This window comes from Mytilus edulis, chromosome 10, assembly GCF_963676685.1.
Source record: "Mytilus edulis chromosome 10, xbMytEdul2.2, whole genome shotgun sequence".
Classification (NCBI taxonomy): Eukaryota; Metazoa; Mollusca; class Bivalvia; order Mytilida; family Mytilidae; genus Mytilus; species Mytilus edulis.
In genome coordinates this window covers 67,926,571-67,948,525 of record NC_092353.1, presented here as the reverse complement: position 1 = coordinate 67,948,525, position 21,955 = coordinate 67,926,571, and the positions used below count along the sequence as shown (strand labels likewise).

General features: G+C 31.1%; 1 protein-coding gene across 1 annotated transcript; it reads right to left on the bottom strand.

Moving 5' to 3' along the window:
• Positions 1 to 1,181: 1,181 nt before the first annotated feature.
• Positions 1,182 to 21,729, bottom strand: LOC139491738 (lysine-specific histone demethylase 1A-like). The gene is made up of 17 exons (XM_071279571.1): positions 21,538 to 21,729; positions 20,289 to 20,520; positions 19,690 to 19,823; positions 18,277 to 18,355; positions 16,485 to 16,577; positions 15,725 to 15,831; positions 14,973 to 15,054; positions 14,241 to 14,335; positions 13,272 to 13,414; positions 12,563 to 12,653; positions 9,798 to 9,932; positions 9,070 to 9,143; positions 8,028 to 8,176; positions 6,901 to 6,996; positions 5,472 to 5,674; positions 3,103 to 3,427; positions 1,182 to 1,562 (listed from the first exon to the last, which is right to left on the bottom strand). Exons 1-17 carry the CDS (start codon positions 21,622 to 21,624, stop codon positions 1,348 to 1,350), a joined length of 2,340 nt encoding a protein of 779 aa, XP_071135672.1. The 5' UTR covers positions 21,625 to 21,729; the 3' UTR covers positions 1,182 to 1,347.
• Positions 21,730 to 21,955: the final 226 nt, after the last annotated feature.

Here is a 21,955-nt window from a genome sequence, read left to right as displayed (position 1 = left end):
CGCACTATCATTTTCTATGTTCAGTGGAACGTGAAATTGGGGTAAAAACTCTAATTTGGTAATAGCATTAGAAAGATCATAAGGGAATATGTGTACAAAGTTTCAAGTTGATTGGACTACAACTTCATCAAAAACTACCTTGACCAAAAACTTTAACCTGAAGCGGGACGAACGGACGGACGAATGAACTAGACGAACGAACGAACAGACCCACAGACCAGAAAACATAATGACCCTCTACTATCGTAAGTGGGGCATAAAAAGATCAAAGGAAAAATGCACAAAATAGCGATAAAAGAAGATTATTATGGTAAACTCATGAAGACATTAATTTAATAATCTTATGCAAAAAGAGAGGTAACCCTTTGTATATATTAAATGCTCATAAAAATGTAAGAGGGGAGGAAAATATATTTTACACCAATTTTGCTATCAAAACTGAAAAAGACAATTCAAACGTAATTATTTAAATATATTTCAACCAAAAAATGTTGTTTTATCACGATATAACTAAATTTGATTGAATTTTTTTTATTGTTTCAAGTTTGCTCAACGTTATAGCAACGTCACAGTTGTACAGCATGCATCAAATGTGATTTTGAAAGTTTAAAATAACTACAGGATGACTGTTAAGTTTGATTCCCAATGGCAATACAGTTTGAAAGAAGATGTTTCAATATTATGAGTCTAATCTTTTTACGTTTTTATACCAAAATTAAATGTTGCACAATTACCAATGAGACAATTATCCACCAAAGTTTAAATGAAATAGATTTTCGAGCTGTCCATGTGCTGTGACACAATTTTCCCAGGTTAGAGGAGTGTTAAGCACTCATAAATATGTTTAACCCCAAAGCATTCTTTATAATCTTTTTCCAAGCCCAGAGCTTGTAATCCAATGATTGTGAGGGTTTATTAATAATGTTACATGTATATAAATTAATCCATCAGTTTTCTTCCTTTAAATTTGTCATGAACAGCTTTTTAAAGCTTTAGATTCTGAATTTTCCCTCATTTTTGAAACTGCGGTCTTTGTTGGATAGTTTTTTCATTGTCAATTGTACCACATCTCTATACTTTTATACAATTTCTCTCACTGGCTGTTTATGCAAGGTAAGACAAGTACAAAAAGAGAATGAAAAAATCTGATGATATAGTAACTATATTACATAATTCATGTAGCTTGTTTATCTCTTTAATCTGACATACAATAGTACATGTACAACAAAAACGATAACAAATACATGATTTGTATTGCAGTGACTCACAAACATCAGATCCGTGAAACCTCATCCATGAACACATATTGCTGCCTAATTAATCCCAAATGTTCTTTTGCTTGTTTGATCATGTTTTTGCACTCTCTGTTTTCATTGATGGCAGTGTGTAAGGAGCTCCTAAGAATTGATCTGCTATCCTGCCTGCTTCTCTCAGTGCACTCATAAATGCTCCATGTACTGTTGCAGGATAATTTCGTATTGTATGTTCTCCAGCAAAGAATAGTCGAGGAAGTGTACCAGCTTGTGGGGATACAGGTGTTGCCATTAGATCATAGTCATTTCCTGAGGGAAAAATCAATAAAAAATCTTAAATTGTTAATTTTAATTTTAGGCATCAAATTTTGGAAGAATAATACATAAGTGTTGTACAATTAGTGTTTTTGTTCTAGAAAACTAGTTCTGAAATATAAGTTTAACTAAGTTCTGGAACATTGACCAATTAAGAATGATTAAAGTACTATTCAGACAGAAAGCAATAATATCTTAATTTTGTGTATTTTTCATTTTTTGTTATAACTTTTCACATATGATGATACTCCCTGAGATATAAAGCTATTGGTTAAAACTAAACATTATCCAAATCATAGGCAAAATAGCTATAAACAGATTATTAATGGTCTTTCTAATTCAGTGATGTTTCTCAGAGGCATCTCATCTCAGGCCTGTTGCCCTTCCATGAAATTTTAGCTGAGATACAACCTTTTTATTTGAAAAACCATTGATAATCTAATTGCATATGATATTCTTTTGTGAAGATAAGAACTTTTCAGCAGTTATTGTCTGAGAATTACCTTCAATAAACATGATAAACAATAGCAAATACTAAAAAATTAATCAAGTATCAATCTCATTATGTCATTTGAGGCTCTGTCTGTCATTGAAATAAAAAAAAAAAGGTTACTTGATTAGGGGTCATCCATAATTGTCAACCATTTTCCAAAGTGTACAAAACGTACACTTTTTCAGACCCCCCACCCTCCCTCAAAAAGTGTACATCAACCATTTTCAGATTTCAAGACAAGAATCAATCATTCTTAATATAAAGAAGATCTTGTCTATTATAGTTTAGTTTAATATAGAAATTTGCATTGAAAATAAACTGAAACATATCTGACTGTTTTATTTGATGACATCTATCTGTGATGCTTGTGTTTTGTCAGAATAAAGAGTATAAAGATACCATTTTGTTGTTTTGATAATGTACAATTTCACGTAATTTTCAAACGCATAGATGATAAATGGCTTCATTGCTGTAATAATGCGGAAAGGAAAAAATTCCAGATATAAACAAAAAAGCTATCGGTAAAAATGTTGATTTTTTACCCCCCTCCCCCCAAGTGTACATTTTGTACACTTTGGAAAATGGTTGACAATTATGGATGACCCCTTAGGCAAAAGAGAGTTTGCTCACATCTTTTTAAATGATTCGCTTCTTTCAACAACAAAATTTATAAGTAATCTCTATTCAAAATTTATTTGGATTTAAAAATGTACTTCTGATCAGTATCAGATACTTAGAAATAATTGCTGTACCCATATATTGAAAATTTTACCTATTATGTCTGTTTTGTTCATGCATCATTTTAAATATAATGGAATTTGATGCAACTGTCATACAAGTGAGAGGTTTAGCTAGCCATAAAACCAGGTTCAATCAACCATTTTCTACATTTGAAAATGCCTGTACCAAGTCAGGAAAATGACAGTTGTTGTCCATACGTTTGATGTGTTTTATGATTTAATTTTGCCATTTGATTAGGGACTTTCCGTTTTGAATTTTCCTCGGAGTTCAGTATTTTTGTGATTTTACTTTTTATCTTACCAGATGAACCAGCTGCCACATAGGAATAAGATCCCCTGGACCAGGGATCAGCTCTCCATCTGGTTACCAGTGTCTCCTTTGGCTGTGGTACTGCATTATTACCAAAGATTCCCTTTAATACTGCAATAGATCTCCCTACAATGACATCATCACTGACATTTTCCATAATGGCTGCTGCTTCACCAGCAACCAAGGCTAGTAAAACTGGTGCCTTGTACAGATTCCAGAACAGGAAAAGTTCTCCCCGACTGGCTGTTGTACTACCAACATGTCCAAATAAATTAGCACTAGGGTCCCAGAATACTCGATCAAAACAAAGCACCACCTATGAAATACATCAAAGATATGATTATCTTTGAGATAACTTTTTGAAGAGATTTTAAATTTTCATACATGTTTTCATAAAAGATATCAACAAAACAAATGTACCAATTTTCAACAACATTTTTGCATGTTAAGGCCATTATAGCAGTATGTTTTGTTCATTATTGAAGGACTTACAGTCATCTGTAATAAAATCCACTTATTTGAACTCTTGAGGATAGTTGTATAATTGGCCATAATACCACATCCACTAGCGTAGCTTGCATGTATGCTCAGATGCTCAAGCATCCACATCATTTTGACAAAAAAAATTGTTTTTTAAATAAATATATAATTGCCAAGAGTTGGCAGCATAATTTATATACATGGTGGTATCCAAATGTAACAAGGGTGAGGATGTGAGAATAGCATCCAATCATTTCTGAAGCAGTATGTGTGGTTTTTCCTTTATGTAAACAAGATGGACGAATTGCATAAAAGTGTTCTCGACTTTTTCGTAAAAATCTACTTCGTAGCGCCTCGTCGGCTACAGCAAGTGCAGATGATGATGATGATACACAGACCTGCGGAGACAAGTTTGGTCTGAAATTGATCCAAGCGGAGCTCTGACATAGCGATGTTACTAGTTTTAAAAAATCTGAAACATCATATCCTGATATCGTTTCCTGTGGTACTAAAGACGACGTGATAAAAACTCTGCTTGTAATGGAGTGTTATCATTCTTGGGGTTATAATTAAATACCCTTTTCCATCTCGGTACAGTAATAATGTTATTTTCAATAGAATATCAGAGTTCCAATGTCCACTGCATTGGACATACAGTCGACTCTCGTTATGTCGAAGTCAGCCGGACCAGAGAAATATTTCGAGATACACGTAGTTTGACTCAAACGAACACCGGAAGTTCAACAATATAAGGGATACAACTCTTGCTTAGCTTGGTAAAGCTAAAATAAATCCGGGTGAATATGGCCAGGGGATCGATATTCTAGTATCAGATCGATGTATTTGTACGTCACAGTCTTTTATTATTATAATGACATTTTTTTTACTAAAATAAAATCCTATGGCTTTTCCAAGAGAGTAATTTCCAATCGATAGTTTTGTTATTCAGGTCGGCTATAGCTGACAAAATTGTTTATTCTCAGATACAAGAGATTTAAGAAAAATTTTATTTCTATTCATTTTGTTTTATCTCACTCTTTCTTTTCAAAAGAAAATATAACAAGATTAAAGACGCTGTTTGAGTAGTTTTTATGTGATCATCAACGGAAGCCATAATCCTCACTTTATACACACCCAAGCTCATTAGTGTAAATCACAAATTAATTGTTTTGTAAACATTTTAAATACCTTTTCATGAACATTAACAATGTATTACTAATTATTTATCAAAATTCTATAAAAGATAATCATAGGTAAACACTCATGGAAATAGCATGTCATAAATCAATACAGTGGTCAGTGACCGGAAATTTAATTACACGTGTATTGTCAGATTAACTTTTCAATCCATTTAAATCTCCCGGAGGTCATGTTTTGACATATGTGTATTAGTTCGAGATAAAAAAATGAATTTTGAATGCTTTTGTTAACCTTGGGACCGTAAATTTAGTTTGACTCAACCGAAATTTCGACTCATCAGGAGTCTAATTACATACTTTTGTATGGAATAAAGTTCGGGACCACGTGAAAACTTCGACTCATCCGAAATTTCGAGTCAACCAGGTTCGAGACAACGAGAGTTAACTGTATTTTATGTATCCAAGTTACAAGCTTTTAAGAGCAAAAACTTAAAGCAAGCTTTTCTTTTTTTCTTTTTTTTTTTATTTATATCTCAATAGAAATAAAAGCTTCAAAACAATTACTATGGGATTTCCATTCTAATTTTCTGCATAAAAAAGTAAAAAAAGAAATTTTGTTTCTGAACAATTTGTTATATTTTAGAATGTTCCTTGCCATACTTTAGTTGTTGTTCAGCATGTTAATCCTTAACATAGGACAGAGGTATGAAAATATTCCAGATAACTATTTATCAGACTTACTTTATTTAGGTTACCGAACCCCATTCTCTGTAAAGCTGCTGATTTCCACTCTGGTAATGCTGGCTGGAACTGGACACTGTTTAGACTGTTACCCCTTAAACATTCCTTCAGTACTCCTAATGGCAGGGTACATAACACAGCATCCCCTTTCAGTGTCTGAGAATTTGTGTTGTTTTTAGCATTGCTAACTGTCACTTCTACTCCTAAAATTAAAAAATAAAAATACATGAATGAATAAGGGTATCATCAGGGTCAGATCATAAAAACCCATGCCATGTAAATACAAGTAACCTTTTGATTCTGTTAGGTCAATTAATTTTCCTTGTCAGTTTTTCAAAAAATCAAGTTGATTCATATTGTTATCATAGTTTTTATATCATTTTTTTAACAAACAAACAGTTTTAACTCCATGCTTATATAAATAAACAAATTCACAAATTGCATAACTGTTTTATTAATATTAAATTAACTGTATTAAAGTCATATGAAACTGCAAATTTATAGTTTTCATTAATTAAACTTATGTATATTTACTTTTTTCTAAAGAAAATTCTTTATATTTTCCACATTTAGAAGAAGTTTACTTTTTTTAATTGCTTGCTTCCAGGAAGCTGAAATATTTTCTGTATGCATGTGACATTAGCCTGACCCTTCTCGTAAAACTCCAGTGATCACAATAGGCATAGATCTTTCATTGAAATTAACTATTATCTGATTGTACATGTTATACACATGCTCAATATCCATGCTTCTTTGTTGGTTGTTTACTATAAAGTGACAATCGGTAAACTTCGGCTTCAAAACACAGCAATTTATTAGCTGCCATATTTTAACAATATATCAGACAAAGACAAAAACAATTGACGATTATACAATATGTTTGCGTAAGAAATGATTAGATCCTGCACAGAAGACTAGGTTAATGATATATACATGTATTGTTTTAAGAATTGGATAGACATTATTTTTCACCAATTTCCGATTTGATTTTCCTCTAAGTTCAGTATTTTTGTGATTTTACTTTTCACCAGTCACTCGTTTCATATGACTTTGATATGAATTGCAATTTTATTGTAAAAATTCAAATTTCAATGAATGAAATAATCTTGAGTATTATTATAATTATTGTGTAGCAGTTTTAACATAAAAAGATTCAGCAGATATTTGATAATTTGCACTGCGTTTATTTCTTCATTTTAAATTAGTTACTAAATAGGAAAATGGAAATTTAGATAAACAATTTATTCATTTAATTAAAAGTGCAATGAATTAAGAAAATAATAAAGAAATTTTAAAAAAAAATTAATAAGAAGGGTCGTAAAAGAATTTAGATTTCAAATTTGTTAGTAAAATACTAGTAAAAGAAAATCATATTCTCATAGGAGCCTGCACATGTACCAAATTAGACATTTTTCGAGTTGATACAAACCTGAGGGTGTGTACACCACTTTCCTGACGGCGGTATTCAGTTTTATATCTAAACCTTCTGACAAAGCCACTGGAACACAGGAATATCCATTTCTCACTAAAGATAAATTAATGAGAAACACCAATGAAAGAAAAAAAAACAATCCACAAGCTTGGATTTACTGTGCTCTCTAAATAACTAATAAATGTCAATATCTTAATCTTTACAACTTTGTTTCTGACATTGATCCAACTATCTCCTTTCATTGATATCTTAAAATTTCTAGACTGATTGAAACCTATAGCTAAGATGATAATTAGGTATATCAAAATTATAAAAATATATTTAATCTTCTTTAACAATTGCATGTACATGCATCAATGAATCAATTGTTTACCATAAAAATTTTAAGTCACATTGGGATTTTTATTTTCAACTTATGATTTTTTTGTGTCCCCTCTCTCTTTTGTCATTTTTTGTAGAATTCTTTTTTAAGTTTTTAAGTTACCCTCAAATTGTAAATTCTGAGTGTACATGTACATTCATGATATATGACATTAGAATTTAAAATTTGAAAACACATTATATGGACCTACAATAGCCATTTCAATGTCATCATGTTTCCAATGTATGAAAGAGCTCTAGTTGGATTCAGTTTACATATGACAAGTGTAAAAGATTGAAAAGCTATATTGTTATTGGACAAAAGTCTTACAATCAACCAGTTGTAGAAAACATGAATAATTGGTCAATTGAATGGCCAAAAAACTCAATATGTCTATCTGAGATAGCCCTATATTTTGATGTTATACTATTGTTTAAAAGGGAGACTGCCCTTAGTCAGGAATCTGATGTTCAGTGGTTGTCGTCTGTTTATGTGGTTCATAAGTGTTTCTCGCTTCTCATTTTTTATACAGATTACACCTTTTTTCATGTTTGAAGGGTTTTACACTAGTAATTTTTGGGGCCCTTTATAGCTTGCTGTTTGGTGTGAGCCCAGGCTCTGTGTTGAAGGCCGTATCTTGACCTATGATGGTTTACTTTTATAAATGGTTACTTGGATGGAGAGTTGTCTCATTGGCACTCATACCACATCTTCCTATATCTAAAAATATCTATACAATATTTATTTTGTTCAAAATTTGTACCTGTTAAATGACTGCCAGAAAATTCAAAGTCATCATCTTGGTCCCAATGTTTTAAAGATAATAATGTCAGTGGTGTAGCATTGGCAAATTCTAAATTAGCAAAATGCCAGTCTAAGATCTGTCTGTCTCTTGTTGATAAATATACATCACTGAAATAACAAATATTCATTTCAGTTTGAAACATAATGTAGGTCAGACACAAATTCAGGCTAAATGAAGGAGTTGCACAACATGGGGTACAAATTTTGTCCTTATACCAATGTGGGACAAACAATTTTGCTTAATGCCTCTTCTTGTTTTATTTATGGATAATGCCAACAAAAAAAATAATTGACAATATAAATACTTTCATTTTTGCTTTAATATTACAAAGCTCCTCTTCTTGATTGAGAGACTGTTAGGAAATAAGAATATCCTTTGAATCATGTAAAATACATATCACATGTCATTGATTTTGCCAGCATATAAATGATGCATAATACACTAAACTATACAAAATGTTATACTGTAAATTCAGAAATTTTTACATGTTTTTTTCAATTTGATTACTTGTGTATAGTAATAATAAAAACTTGCATTCTGATAACAAATACATGTATCTGTATGTAGCTTTTCCTAAATAATATTAATCTAACTCACACTTCTATTAATTCTTGAAAAATCGCAATAATAAATTCATTCAATAATTTTTGATTTTACAGTACATAATCATTCGTTTATAAAACTTTAGAATAGATGTACTGTGGAATTAAATACCAATTTTCTTGGTTTTTGTGTGTATAGATGAACTGATTTTTTTTTTAACAGATGGACCACGAATTTTAATGTTCAACAATTTACATTTTTTCTATAGACTTTGTATGCAGAGATTGGCAATACCACAAAAAAAAATTCCCACAAAAATGCAAGTTATCTCAATCAACGAAAAATTGATACCAACGAAAATAAATGAATTCAATCCACAATTTATTCGTCCCCTGTATTGTCCTATTCATTAACAGGTACAGGCTATAGGACATAAAAACCTGATAATAATTCATACCTAGGAGGGTTGGCTTCTAACTCATGTAGTTTGTCTTCCAATTCCTTTTGTTGAGCTTGTAACTGATCATATTCCTACAAATACATGTAAGCACGTTCATTGTATGAACTATACAAACTATATTAATGTCATAAAAGCAAAAAATACTTAAGAATTGCAGACATGGTATACTTTTCTTGTACCTGTATTTGAAATTAAGGATGTATTCTTCATACGTTTCAGTCTCATTGAAATCTCGTTCTGGACTTATTTCCAAAATATGTGATACAGGTGGAAAATATCAATGAATTTAAAGAGTGTTATAATCAAACTTAACTATGTGAAAAAATTATGTATTTACAATGAGTAGATTTGAGTAATCAATCTGTGTTGTGTTTTGTAGGCCGTTGTTTGTCTTTTTGTCATTTTTTGCCTTGGCATCGTCAGTTCCTTTACTACTTATGACTGAGTTCAGAGCTTGTTTGGGGGTGGACAATACATAGTATTTTTATTGTAATTTTTGTATTTTTTCAACTTTCATTATTTCCAAAAATATAGTGATCTTATCTAAACAAAATGTTTTCAGAGCTGAAAGATTTGTTCATATTAAACAAGTATTCTGTTTTTCCATTTAACATTACTCAAGAATATCTAGTCAAAGGATCAGATTTAAAAGTTCTGTGAGAACAGGTTTCCAGTTTATTAGTTCCACTTCAGACGAATTCACTATAACATCAAAATATACAAACCTTGCATGATGCATCTAAATCCCTGAGTTTACTCTTGACAAGGAATTCTGCTGTTATATCACGTGGGGGTTTAACTTCAGAAGCTTCTTTCCATTGTCGATGTAGTTCTTCTATTTTATCTTTCAGTGACAACATCTATTAAAATAGTAACATTTTTCAGTTTTGTTTTAAGATCTTTAAGCTTAAGTCAAGCACTAAGATGTAAATAAACAGCTGCGCCATGAGCGCATGATACGCCCGACGTCTTGTGTGGAAGTTTTATGAAATAATCATAAAGAGTTTCTGATAAAGTTTTAAGCAATAACCATATATTGTTTTTGAGACACGGCGGGACATGTGAAACCCCCAACCCTGTTTTTTTTTTTACAAAAAACTAAATATCACTAAAATAAAATTTTGAATCAAAACCAAAAAGTATACAGATCTTTAGATTAATATAACAAAGAAGTGTGTAAAGTTTTAAGCAATAATCATAAATTATTTTTGAGATACGGCACGATATGATGTAAAAAAAACCTCCCCTGTTCAACAAAATACTCAATAACTCCAAAATAAAGTTTTGAATCATCACCAAAAATATACAGATCTTTAGATTAATATAACAAAGAAGTGTGTAAAGTTTTAAGCAATAATCATGAACTGTTTTTGAGATACGGCACAACATGTAAAAAAACCCTCCCCCTTTTTTGCAAAATACTCAATAACTTAAAAATGAAATTTTGAATCATCACCAAAAAGTATGCAGATCTTTAGATTAATACAACAAAGACAAGTCTAAAGTTTTAAGCAATAATCATAAATCGTTTTTGAGATATGGTTAAGTCTATGTTAAGTTTCATGAAATTTGGATAAGTCGTTCTCAAGTTACAGTGCGACATGTTTACGCCGGACAGACAGACGGACGGACACCAGACAGGGGTGTGGAAATGCTATGCCCGACTCGTACATTTGAACAACCGGACAAGTAATTATTTTTGTCTTGGTTGCCCGTGGACAAGTAAAAAACTATACAAGAAAAAGTTCAAATCCAACAAAAACATAAAATTAATTTCAAAACGTATAAAGATGTTTAATTTATGTAAAATAAACCAATGTTCAGCAAGTAAAAACACCAATGTTCATGACGATAAATATTACATGATACCGGAAATAGATTGATTACCAAAATAAATAAAAATAAGTATGCGAACCCGAGTCGCGTAACAGTGCATTGGCTTTGTCCATTGACCCGGGATCGCCGATTAAGTTTCATCCATCATTTACTGGAAGTGTCATTTCTTTAAATTTTGTATCGAGATTCAGATTGACAAATACTTAATAAAAAGCGGGCAAGCAAGGCAAAAAGAATCATGGGTCAAGTAGAAAACCTTAAATGCAAACGGAGGACACAGAGTGTTAAAAAAAAAAAAAAAAAAAAAAAAAACGGAAGCGAGAATTTCAGACATCGTGGATATTAGATTGCCCCTGGATATCTATAGATGGAAATTCGGAAAATAAAAGTTTTTGTCTTATTTATAGATGAAAGGTCAACATAATATGTTGTCAAACTGGTAAATAGAAGGGACGCTTTAATTGCACATCAAGACAATAATAAATAATCAAGAAAAAAGAAGTGTGTCAGTTGAGAGAAGCACCACAAAATCAATAGTTAAAATCTATTATTTAGTTTACATTTCTTCAATCACTGTCCTCTAATTTAGTATAATTATTATGTACCTACTGGGTACAATTTTTATTCCAAAACTGCTGCAAAATTTTCCTTTACATGTCATTTCATTGGTACGTTTGCTGTTAGGTTTCTGTCCCATTGATGTTAACCCATTTCCTACTTTTCTAAATTTTTGACACATATAAACAAATGGATTTCATTTGTTTGTGATGCACAATAGTGTAAGTAAGAATCATATATTAGCTTACAAGAAATACTTCAATATTTATTGGGATCATCAGGGCAACTAAAAAATTTTCCGGACAAGTTAAATTTTTAGTTTTACTTGCCCAAGGACAAGTGCTCACAACAAATATTTCCACCCCTGCCGGACAGTTGTATACCATAATACGTCCCGTCAAAATTTTGACGGGCGTATAAAAAGGCATATACAAAAAAAGTAGGTGCTCATGCATTTTTAAAAATAAATCTGAGAACTGAAATTTCATATAAATGGGTAAAAACAAACACTATTTTTTTTCTTGTTGTTTGTTGACATTTCAATAAAATATATTAAACAATTTTTCTTTCAAAACACTTAAAATTTTGTTCTTCAAGGTTTTTCCGATATTTCTAGATTGATAAAAAAGACAATTAAGCTAAATCTATCTTTAATGTGTCACATATTGATTTATTGTGTATGAGACACATATTTACAAAAATAAACATATTTGTAATCTTAAAATATTAATAACATCAAGTTTTCTATGGGAAAGATGAAGATGGATTGTTTGAAGGAAGTAAAATTGTTACAACAAACAAGGATTTAATTCATTTTTATAATTTTGGTATTTCATTTAATCAAACCAGGTCACAATTGTGTCAAAAACAATAACTAGATGATCTGATGAAAGGAATATGAAAATAAATGATATAGAATCAAAGTGTGGCAAACACCACATTCTGAAGATTTCCACCTTTGCACAATTTTAGTCTGTTGGTAGATCACTGTCTTACTGGTAATTATACCACATGTCCTTATTTTCAAACAGATTAACCCTGTATTTTAAATGTTCACTTTGAACACTGATAATACACCCCCTAAAAAGCACTGTACCTGGTTCTGAGTCTTCTTTAACTTTTCCTGCATTTCTATGATATTTGTTTGATGTTCACACTGCTTTACTTTCACATGTTTTTCTTGCATTCTGAAAGGAAAAATAAACATTAATACACTAGTAATTTTTTGGGCTCTTTATAGCCTGCTGTTCAATGTTAGTCAATGCCCTGTGTTGAAGAACGTACTTTGACGGTTATTGTTGTTCACACAATAATTTACAATAACAATATGTTTTGTTTTGCTGACATAAATTATGTAAATATGGGATATTTATACAAGCCCACACCCTCCTTCTGAGAAAATTGCACTCCATTTTTCTTGAGGTTTTTATGAGTGGAACCCTTCATCCAAATTTGAAGGAAAACAGACAAAATTAAGGGGATATCCTGTCAACAACATTGATAAAATGAATGGCAAAAACATATTACCCCTTATTGAAGTCAACATAATACACTATATTAAAAAAGACTATATTAAAAAAAAATGCCACATAAAATACTGTGGATGCAGTAATATTCATTGGATACCAATTTTGTGGATTTCTTGACGACAGGGGTACCCCAAATTTAAATGTTCAACGAATTACAAATTTTGTATGCAGACTTTACCAAAACCACATGATTTAATATCCACGAAAATGCAAGTTATCCTCAATCCAAGAAAATTGATATCCACGAAGATAAATGAATCAACAGATCAAACTAACCTGATGACTACTTCTAATGCCTGACCAAGGGATGCTGGTTTTCCATTTACCAAATTAAATTCCATCTGATGTGATAAATATGATGTAGCCTCTAAAAGTCGATTAAATTCTCTTTCTACCATTTCATCTTTATCTTTTGGCACCTAGAAATGTACAAGGCAAGTTATGTACTTATTTGTAAAAAATATAAAAACAGAAATTCATGTTAGAAAACTAAATCTATTTTGGCTATATCTTTCATAAGTCATATTGCAATGCTGATATTTGCACTGATAATATTTAGTGAATATTTTTTTTTACATCTTTCTAAAACTGAATACCAGTTGCTAATGTTGTGTAAATTACAGACAAACAGGGTGACTGCCACTAAGAGACGAGAAGGATAACCCTATAATGTTTACCTTGGCATGTGTTATAAATTGAATACTATATATTCAATTTGTAACACATGCCAAGGTAAACTTATATCGGTGCTTGTCCAACAATTAGCAAAATAAACACAATACAGGCTATTATTTCAACTTAGTATTATTTTTAATCATGGAATTTGCATAAATTCTTGTGCTTGAAAATTTTAGTAAATTCCATGTTTATTCTGTATTTCAATGATCTGTGCTGCGCATAACACTTTCTATTACATAGAAGATAGCACATTTTCAATAAAATGTACTGTATGGCGCACAACACTATACAACATACATTGTATGGAAAGTGTTAAGAGCTGCTCACATCATTATTATACAGAATATACATTAAAAATTTCAAGCACAAGAACTTATGCAAGTACAGTCTTCTGAATTTACAGGATGCATTACACAGAGTATCAACTGTTTCTGTATTTTATTGACTGACTTTATCAATACATATTTTGAAAAATATCAAATGACCATAATTAATGTCTTCTTATATGTCTTTCCTTTTTCATTACTAAACAGAAGAAAAATGTCAAAATTACTCTTGCCGACTTACAGTTCCACCACTGGTTTCATACAAAGGACATTTCTGTTTAATTTTATGTAGTTCCATGTTGATTTGTCGACTTAATACTGTAACTGGGTTACCACCTAGAAAATAAGGTTATCAAAAATTGAATAAATTTATCTAAATGGTTAAAAATAACAATCACGACAATGAAATAGCAAAAAACATTCTCCTACAAGTGCCTCTTGCTCTTGCTCAGGTGGGTTTTATTTTGGTATTTCTCTTTTGCTACTTTACTACTGATGTTTGCCTTATCTGTACATAATTAGCTCTCAGAAAAAATAAATTAAATTTCTGATTTCTTTTCCTAATTTTTCCCCTCTTGATACATGTAAATCTTAATACTTTTATAGTTCAAATCTTTAAAAGAAATCACCAGTCACGATGTTGATAATTGTATCATCTTTTTTCATATCCCTATGATATTTTTTTTTATCAAATCTTTCAAAAGAACCTGTCACAATTAAGATTAACCACATCTTGTTCTTTTCCGTATAGCAGCACTAAAGTTAAAGCAGCTATTAAAATCTATGGAATCATCACCCGCATAACTTACAGGGCATTTTGCTAGGAAAAAAATTACCAAATAACTCAAAGATATCCTGAATCATGAACCACATTTCTTTATTATCATAGAAAAAATTCCATATAAGTAGAAGTACCATTATACATGTACAATAAAATCAATAAATATGAACATTAACAAAAATACATAGTCACCTAGTCCAGTAACAACCATGGCCCCTAAATCAGCAACATAGTTCCCTTTACGGAATGTAGCAATTCTACCACCAACTCTATCCTACAAAAATTTCAAAATACATTTTTAATATTGTATGAAAATATGAAGCTAACAAATCTATTTCAAAGATACAGGAACTATTTGTGTACACAATGACAAGCATTTTTCAACACTTATATTTTTTTTACATAATTATTACAAAATTACTTTCCCAAAATTGCCTGCCTGATATGGTCATTATTAAACATTTTACAAAAAATAAGTATTCAGGCAAGAAATATGAAGTAATATAAGTAAGAGATCATGCATACATGTAGCCTTCAGTTTATTGTTTTTTTTTATATCTGTGATAATAGTATTATAGTGTTCACTTTTATAAATTTGATGTATAATTCTTCTTTTAAAGTCACTAAACAGTATTTTAAACATATAACAATATGTGAAGATCAGAAAAATGCTCCAACATAAGGCATGTTTGACTTTTAATAAAATTAGACCAAACAATAAATATGTAATACATATATGACAAGAGAGTATTAATTTGTGTTATTTGCATGTCTGCAAATTAATTTTTGCTTTGCATCACATCCGTAAAACCTATTCCTCCCTACTGTATTTTTTGTTGTTAATTAGTACATGTACTCATCATAAACATGAATGAAATACTTGCTACTGGACACTACACAAAACCAGCCCATTAATGATTAAGATAAGCATAGTTTAAACCTACTCTAGCCTCTAAAACTACCACTTCCATTCCAAAGGACATTAGTTGCCTGGCAGCTGCTAAACCAGCAATGCCAGCTCCTATAATAATCACTCTTCCATGCTTCTTAGCTACAAAATAATACATAAAGTTTTTTAAATACATTTTCTAAATTTATTTTAAAAATCCTATGTTATAATTGATTATGAAATCTGTACATGTGCACGTGATGTACAATACTTGCTAATACACAGTACACTTCAGTACAAGTTAATTGCCAAATTTCTAGATGAGAGATGTCTCCCATTTTCATTTGCAAATTTGTTGTCATATATTTCAACTTAGTTTTCATTCATTTTATTCAAGGTGGTACCTAACACTACAGGGAGATAACTCTGTAAAGTCAGCTAAACGTTTTTATTACTTGTGCTGTATAGGGAATATTAAGCTTCTTAATGGATAAAAATTGGTGTTTGTCAAACTGCTATATAACCAGTGTATTTTTTCTGACAAAACGGTTGGTTGAAAATTTTTGCAATTTTTATATTTTTGTTAAAGGGTCAAAGTAAATACTTTGTCAAAATTTAATTAAAATTAAACGAGCCAAATTAATTTTAGTGAAAGTGTTAGGTACCACCTTAAACTAAAGTAAAAAGAAACTCGCAGAATTTTTTCTAGATGAATTGAATTAAGATGATTTATTTCAGACGACAATACAAATGCATAAACACCAGCATACAAAATGACAAAAAGAGTTTCATTTTTTTCAATCTTTCAAACTTACAAGGTAATGGCTTCAATCTTTTAAACACTCCAAAGTTGATGAATCCAAATCTTTCAAGGTAAGCATGTACTCTCATTACCAGTGGACCGTCACCTACAATATTTATACAAATTCAGTAAAACCTGTCTAAGCTATACTTCATCAAGACTTAAGATTTCATTACGATTTTGGCAGGTTTCGGTTTAATCAGGTTGACAACATAACATTTGATTTGACTGGACTTATAAACTATTTTTGTCCATCTAATGAGTTAAGCCTTTTTCACTTGATTTTTATAGTTCGTTCTTATGTTGTACTGTTATACCACTGTCCCAGGTTAGGGGGAGGGTTGGGCTCCCGCTAACATGTTTAACCCCGCCACATTATTTATGTATGTGCCTGTCCCAAGTCAGGAGCCTGTAATTCAGTGGTTGTCGTTTGTTTATGTGTTACATATTTGTTTTTCTTTCATTTTTTTACATAAATAAGCCCGTTAGTTTTCTCGTTTTAATTGTTTTACAATGTGTTATCAGGGCCTTTTATAGCTCACTATGCGGTATGGGCTTTGCTCATTGTTGAAAGCCGCGCGGTGATCTATAGTTGCTAATGTCTGTGTCATTTTGGTCTTTTGTGGATAGTTGTCTCATTGGCAATCATACCACATCTTCTTTTTTATACTTGGTTTAGACAGGTTTTTGGTTTAAGCAAGATTCAGTTTAGACAGGTTTCACTGTATACATTAAATATGTTAAATACAAAAACATTTTTTTCTTAGTACATTGGAATACAATTCTTTTGTATGTAAACAGCAGTAAAAAAAATATTTTCATTTCTGTATTTATTTTGTTTTAACAATGTCCTTTATTTTTTTGTATAGTACATTTTCAATAAGTTCAGCATACTCTGCAGTACATTACTCTTTGGAGCCTCTGCCTTTGGGAATACAGATTTGTTCTTTGTCAGATTGAAAATAATGACTATTAATGAGTTTAAAACTTGTTATGATTATAAGTAATAATTAACTGATTTCTTACAATCTCTACCTTTTCTACCTATGGCAATATATTTACTGTTATACAGATAGTTAGGTGGTACAGTTTTGAGCTTTATGTACATTTTTGTTAGGTTGTATAATTACAGGGTTCTCGTTAAGGATTTTTGAAGGCGAGTGCAGGGACTCGTCATTTTTAGCCATGGTGAGTCCAACAGCAAGGAGAAGATATTGTATTGCAATATAATGTAATACATGTAATATTTAAGTCTCAATGGCCTAACAAAGCAATGAAATGACATTAAATTCAGATAACTTTTAAACTTTTGCTATAAAATGATGATATTTGTATTTAACTGTGTTTAGTTTATACATGTTAAACAAAATATTTCTATCTTGATGCATCTGTGATCTGTGGACCCACTAGTTTTGAAAATGATGAGTCCAGACAGATTTTGATGAGTCCAGGACTCATGGACTCGCCTTAGTGAGAACCCTGAATTATCAGCTGATGTTCTATTTGCTGGACATAAGGTATTCTAAATGAAGTATTTTTTTTCCATTTCACAGTGAGGCCTTGAACCCAGTGCAATAAAAAAAAAAAAAAAAAATTCTACTACAATAAAGATGTGATATGCTGGAGTTATACAAATTATTGAGAATGGAAACCAAAATGTGTCAAAGAAATAACAACCTGACTAAAGAGCAGATTTATCCTATATATAGTTGGTTTTTTTTTGTGATATAACGTTGTTTTCTTGTTCAAAACACATAAAAATGGTGAAGCCTCAAATATGGATAATTGTATACATTATTACTTACTATTATATGGAGGTTCTATCTGAGGAAGTGCATTCTCAAATGTGACTTGTTGTTTTGGATTATCTAACCATAATTGGAGCTGTAATGGAAATGCAATATTTTTTTATAAATACAACTTTAAACAGCACTTACTTTTTTTTGTAAAATTTCAATGAGGCATTTTTACAGATAATTTTATTTTCCAATAATTATAAAATGTAAATGGGGTATGTGTCAAAGGGACACAGATGATGCCCAAGCTTGCATAATAGGAAGTACACCACTAATTAATGGTCCCATTGCTTTCATATTTTAAATTCCTCCGTTTCAAGCAGGCACATCCTTTTGTTTTAAGTTCAAATAAAGTGGCAATTATTGCAATTCAAAGCAACACTTTATGGTGTCTTGTACCGAAAAAAAACAACATACCTTTAATGGCATATAAGAAAGAACTGGTTCCCGGAACTCCGGGTGTACCAAAACAGGTACTTCAGAAGTTCAGATCTAACAAACAGACAAAATGTACCCTCTTTTTAAAAATTGGTGCAGTTTTTTTAATATTCAAAATTAAAAGTCCAAAAGTGTTCTACAATGGTCACCAGTCCTTCAGCTTTCATTTGATACCAAAAATACCTAAATATTCTACATATTTCGAAAGTTACACTCATGTGTAGGAACTATTTTGTGTTAAATATGTACTACTTTCTAGTATGTGCTTTCTGGCCAGGCCCGAATTAATGGTGTTACACCATAAACCATTATGAAGTGACATAACATAAAAACAGTGACGGTGAAAAAAGTGAAAAAAAGTTTCATAACATTTGGTTGAGGTAAACTAAAGTTAGAGAACAGAAACCAATTTTGGGATGTATGGACATAGCCATGACGAGGGTAAAACTTGCCCCACTCCAGTAACAAGTTGATCTGGAATCTATTGCTGATCATGATTTATAATAACCCACCCCATATTGGGCATATTAATGGCCACCATGCTTGATATTGAGAAAGTAAATTTTATTAATTGTTTATGTTGCAATGTAAAAGTAAGAATATTTAAAAAACTGTAACCTGCTAAAATTTGTGTGTTAAAAGTTTAAAACAAAAAAAATGTATATATACAAACAGTACTTTGTGAATGTTTATTAATTGATTTTATTTTGTAATAATTCTTTTATTAAAATTTGATCAATATGATATTTTAAGCTCTTTTTTTCATGGAACTTTATCTTTTGAGGTACAAAAAAATGTATTAGTATACAGTGAAATATTTGTCATTTTTATTTTAATTTAAGATCATTGTACAAACTTACTATTCTGTTTCTTCAGTATAAGAAAACTTTCTGTGATTGTGGAGGAATTTGTACAAACTTATTATTCTGTTTCTTGGATATAAGAAAACTTTCTGTGATTGTGGAGGAATTTGTACAAACTTACTATTCTGTTTCTTAGGTATAAGAAAACTTTCTGTGATTGTGGAGGACCTTGTACAATGTCTGGAAAACATGCAGCCTCTTGTGATGTCATCTTATCAAAGGGGACACGACTCTGGAATGCTGCTCCTTCAAGACCTGTAGTAAAATTTATAGATAAATGTTTTTTAAGTTAACCATGAAAATGTATCTATTAATACCCTAATATAATCTTGAGGAATTCAAGTATTTTTTATTTCAAGACAAACATGACGAAAAATTGACATTTTTGTTAGGATTTGTTAAAGAAGTAGGTTACATAAACTTATATGCAGACAATCGTTTTCACATGTTCACTGACATATTCAAGAAAAATGTTGAAATAGTTTTCAGGTTTTGCAGTTACCGTACAGGAGGTTTTTTTCGCTATTGGGTTGTACATTTTTGCTAATATTCGTGGATAGAATAAAATCAACAAGATAGATTCCGCCAATTTAAAAGTGTACATGCAAAGGTTATTATAAAAACTTTGAATCTGCCAAAATATTTCATATACCTTATTCAATGAAAATTGTGAAATTTTAAACTCGCGAAATTACCTGCTATACTTAGCACTATAGTTACCTGTAGGGTCGTCATTTTCACTAACATTATCTGGAATTTCTGGATCATTTTCTGATTTAACAGGAGCAGGTTTTTCTACTTTCTCTTTAACTTCTTTCACTTCCTTTACTTCCTTCACTTCTTTCACATCTTTGACTTCTTTCTCCGTTGTTTTGTCTTTCTTTTCTTCTTCCGAGTAATATTCATCTTCTGATATATTAGCTAACTGTTCATCCATTTCTTTGTATTCAACCTAAAATCAAATTCACAAACATACAAAACCAACTAAAAATGTATTATTATCATTATATAGATCTTATATAACATTTTTGGTTCAAATTTCTCTGCACCAGATTCCCATTTCGATTAATGTCTCTTTAGTAGGGCTCAGGGTCAAAATATTTGAAAGTTCTAAGCTTATTAGTTATTACAAACATTAATACCAATTATTTGTAAACATCAAAATTTTGAAAAAGAGACATTCATATCACATCTTCTTTTGTCTACAGGTAATGGCATGCAAATACAATACACCTTATCGCTATTTGTCCACCATTGCAGGATATCACACAGGTTCCCGTATTAATTTGACATCATAAAACAAAATATCTGACGACACAATGAAAAAGTGATTGTGTATGACGTCAAAAGTTCAAGCGGCCGGGTTAGCAATGAGGTGTATTACAAGCGCCAGGATATTCAATCATTGTAAACAGTGAACACCTGTTGAAAACTGAAGATGGTCATTGATTTCCTTTAATCTTCAATCAATATGCATAAACCATGCAAACATAATTCTTGTCGCTTCTTGTCGCTATTTAGTGAGACCGGTGGTATACCAGTATTGCGATCACAAACTACAGGAAAGTTTTCTAAACTGTTGACATACATGGGCAGGCCTGCTACAAATGATTCCCACAACAAATGAAGGGGTATTATAAAAGATATATGTAAGTTGTCACAAACATCCCTAATCGACCCTAAACTAAGCTTAACACAAAATTAAAGGGAGATAATTTGACAGTTTGAGCTGATATCTGCATCCAGTTAAGTCTTCAGTTCAGTACCTGCTCAATAACTGTTACTCAAGTTTCATTATTGTTTCAATGATTATTTTTGAATTTGTGACAAAGATGTCCTAAATAAGATTCACTACGGTCGGCAAGACCTGAGCGGCTACATGGGGATATGTTTTGCCGTTTTGGTCGCATCGTTGCTGTTGTATAATTTACAAAGTATCCTATGCCGGCTGGAAATGATAGACAATTACTTTTGCTTTTTTTCGTCTACTTGCTCTTCTGCTATTGTCGCTGTCTTCGTCTTCTTCTGTGTTCAATGATTTCTTTTTATCATCCATATCCCAAATGAGAGTAGATAAAAAAAAAATGCTACAAACACAAACAACAAAGAATCGGAACCGGAAATGAAAATTTGCGTTCTGATAAATAACGTAGCTGACAGTTGCGTTCTAAAAAAATAGGGTTACACTAATGACTGGACCGAATGACAGGACCGAATGACAGGACCAAATGAAAAATGCTAATAACTTTTTCATTTCTCAAAGGATTGATCTCAAATTTGAAATATAATAAGATTTTATCATTTGATAAATAGATTTAAGAAAAAAATTAAAAAGTTTTGTAAGAAACTTTAGAAAATGTGACATGACCAACTTTGATAATGACAGG

Coding starts and splice junctions, on each gene's coding strand:
- LOC139491738 (XM_071279571.1), bottom strand. CDS start 21,624: ATGGATGATAAAAAGAAATCATTGAACACAGAAGAAGACGAAGACAGC. Junction 9,144..9,797: donor ATTTAGATGCATCATGCAAG/GTTTGTATATTT, acceptor ATGTATTTGTAG/GAATATGATCAGTTACAAGC. Junction 6,997..8,027: donor TTCTGGCAGTCATTTAACAG/GTACAAATTTTG, acceptor ATTTATCTTTAG/TGAGAAATGGATATTCCTGT.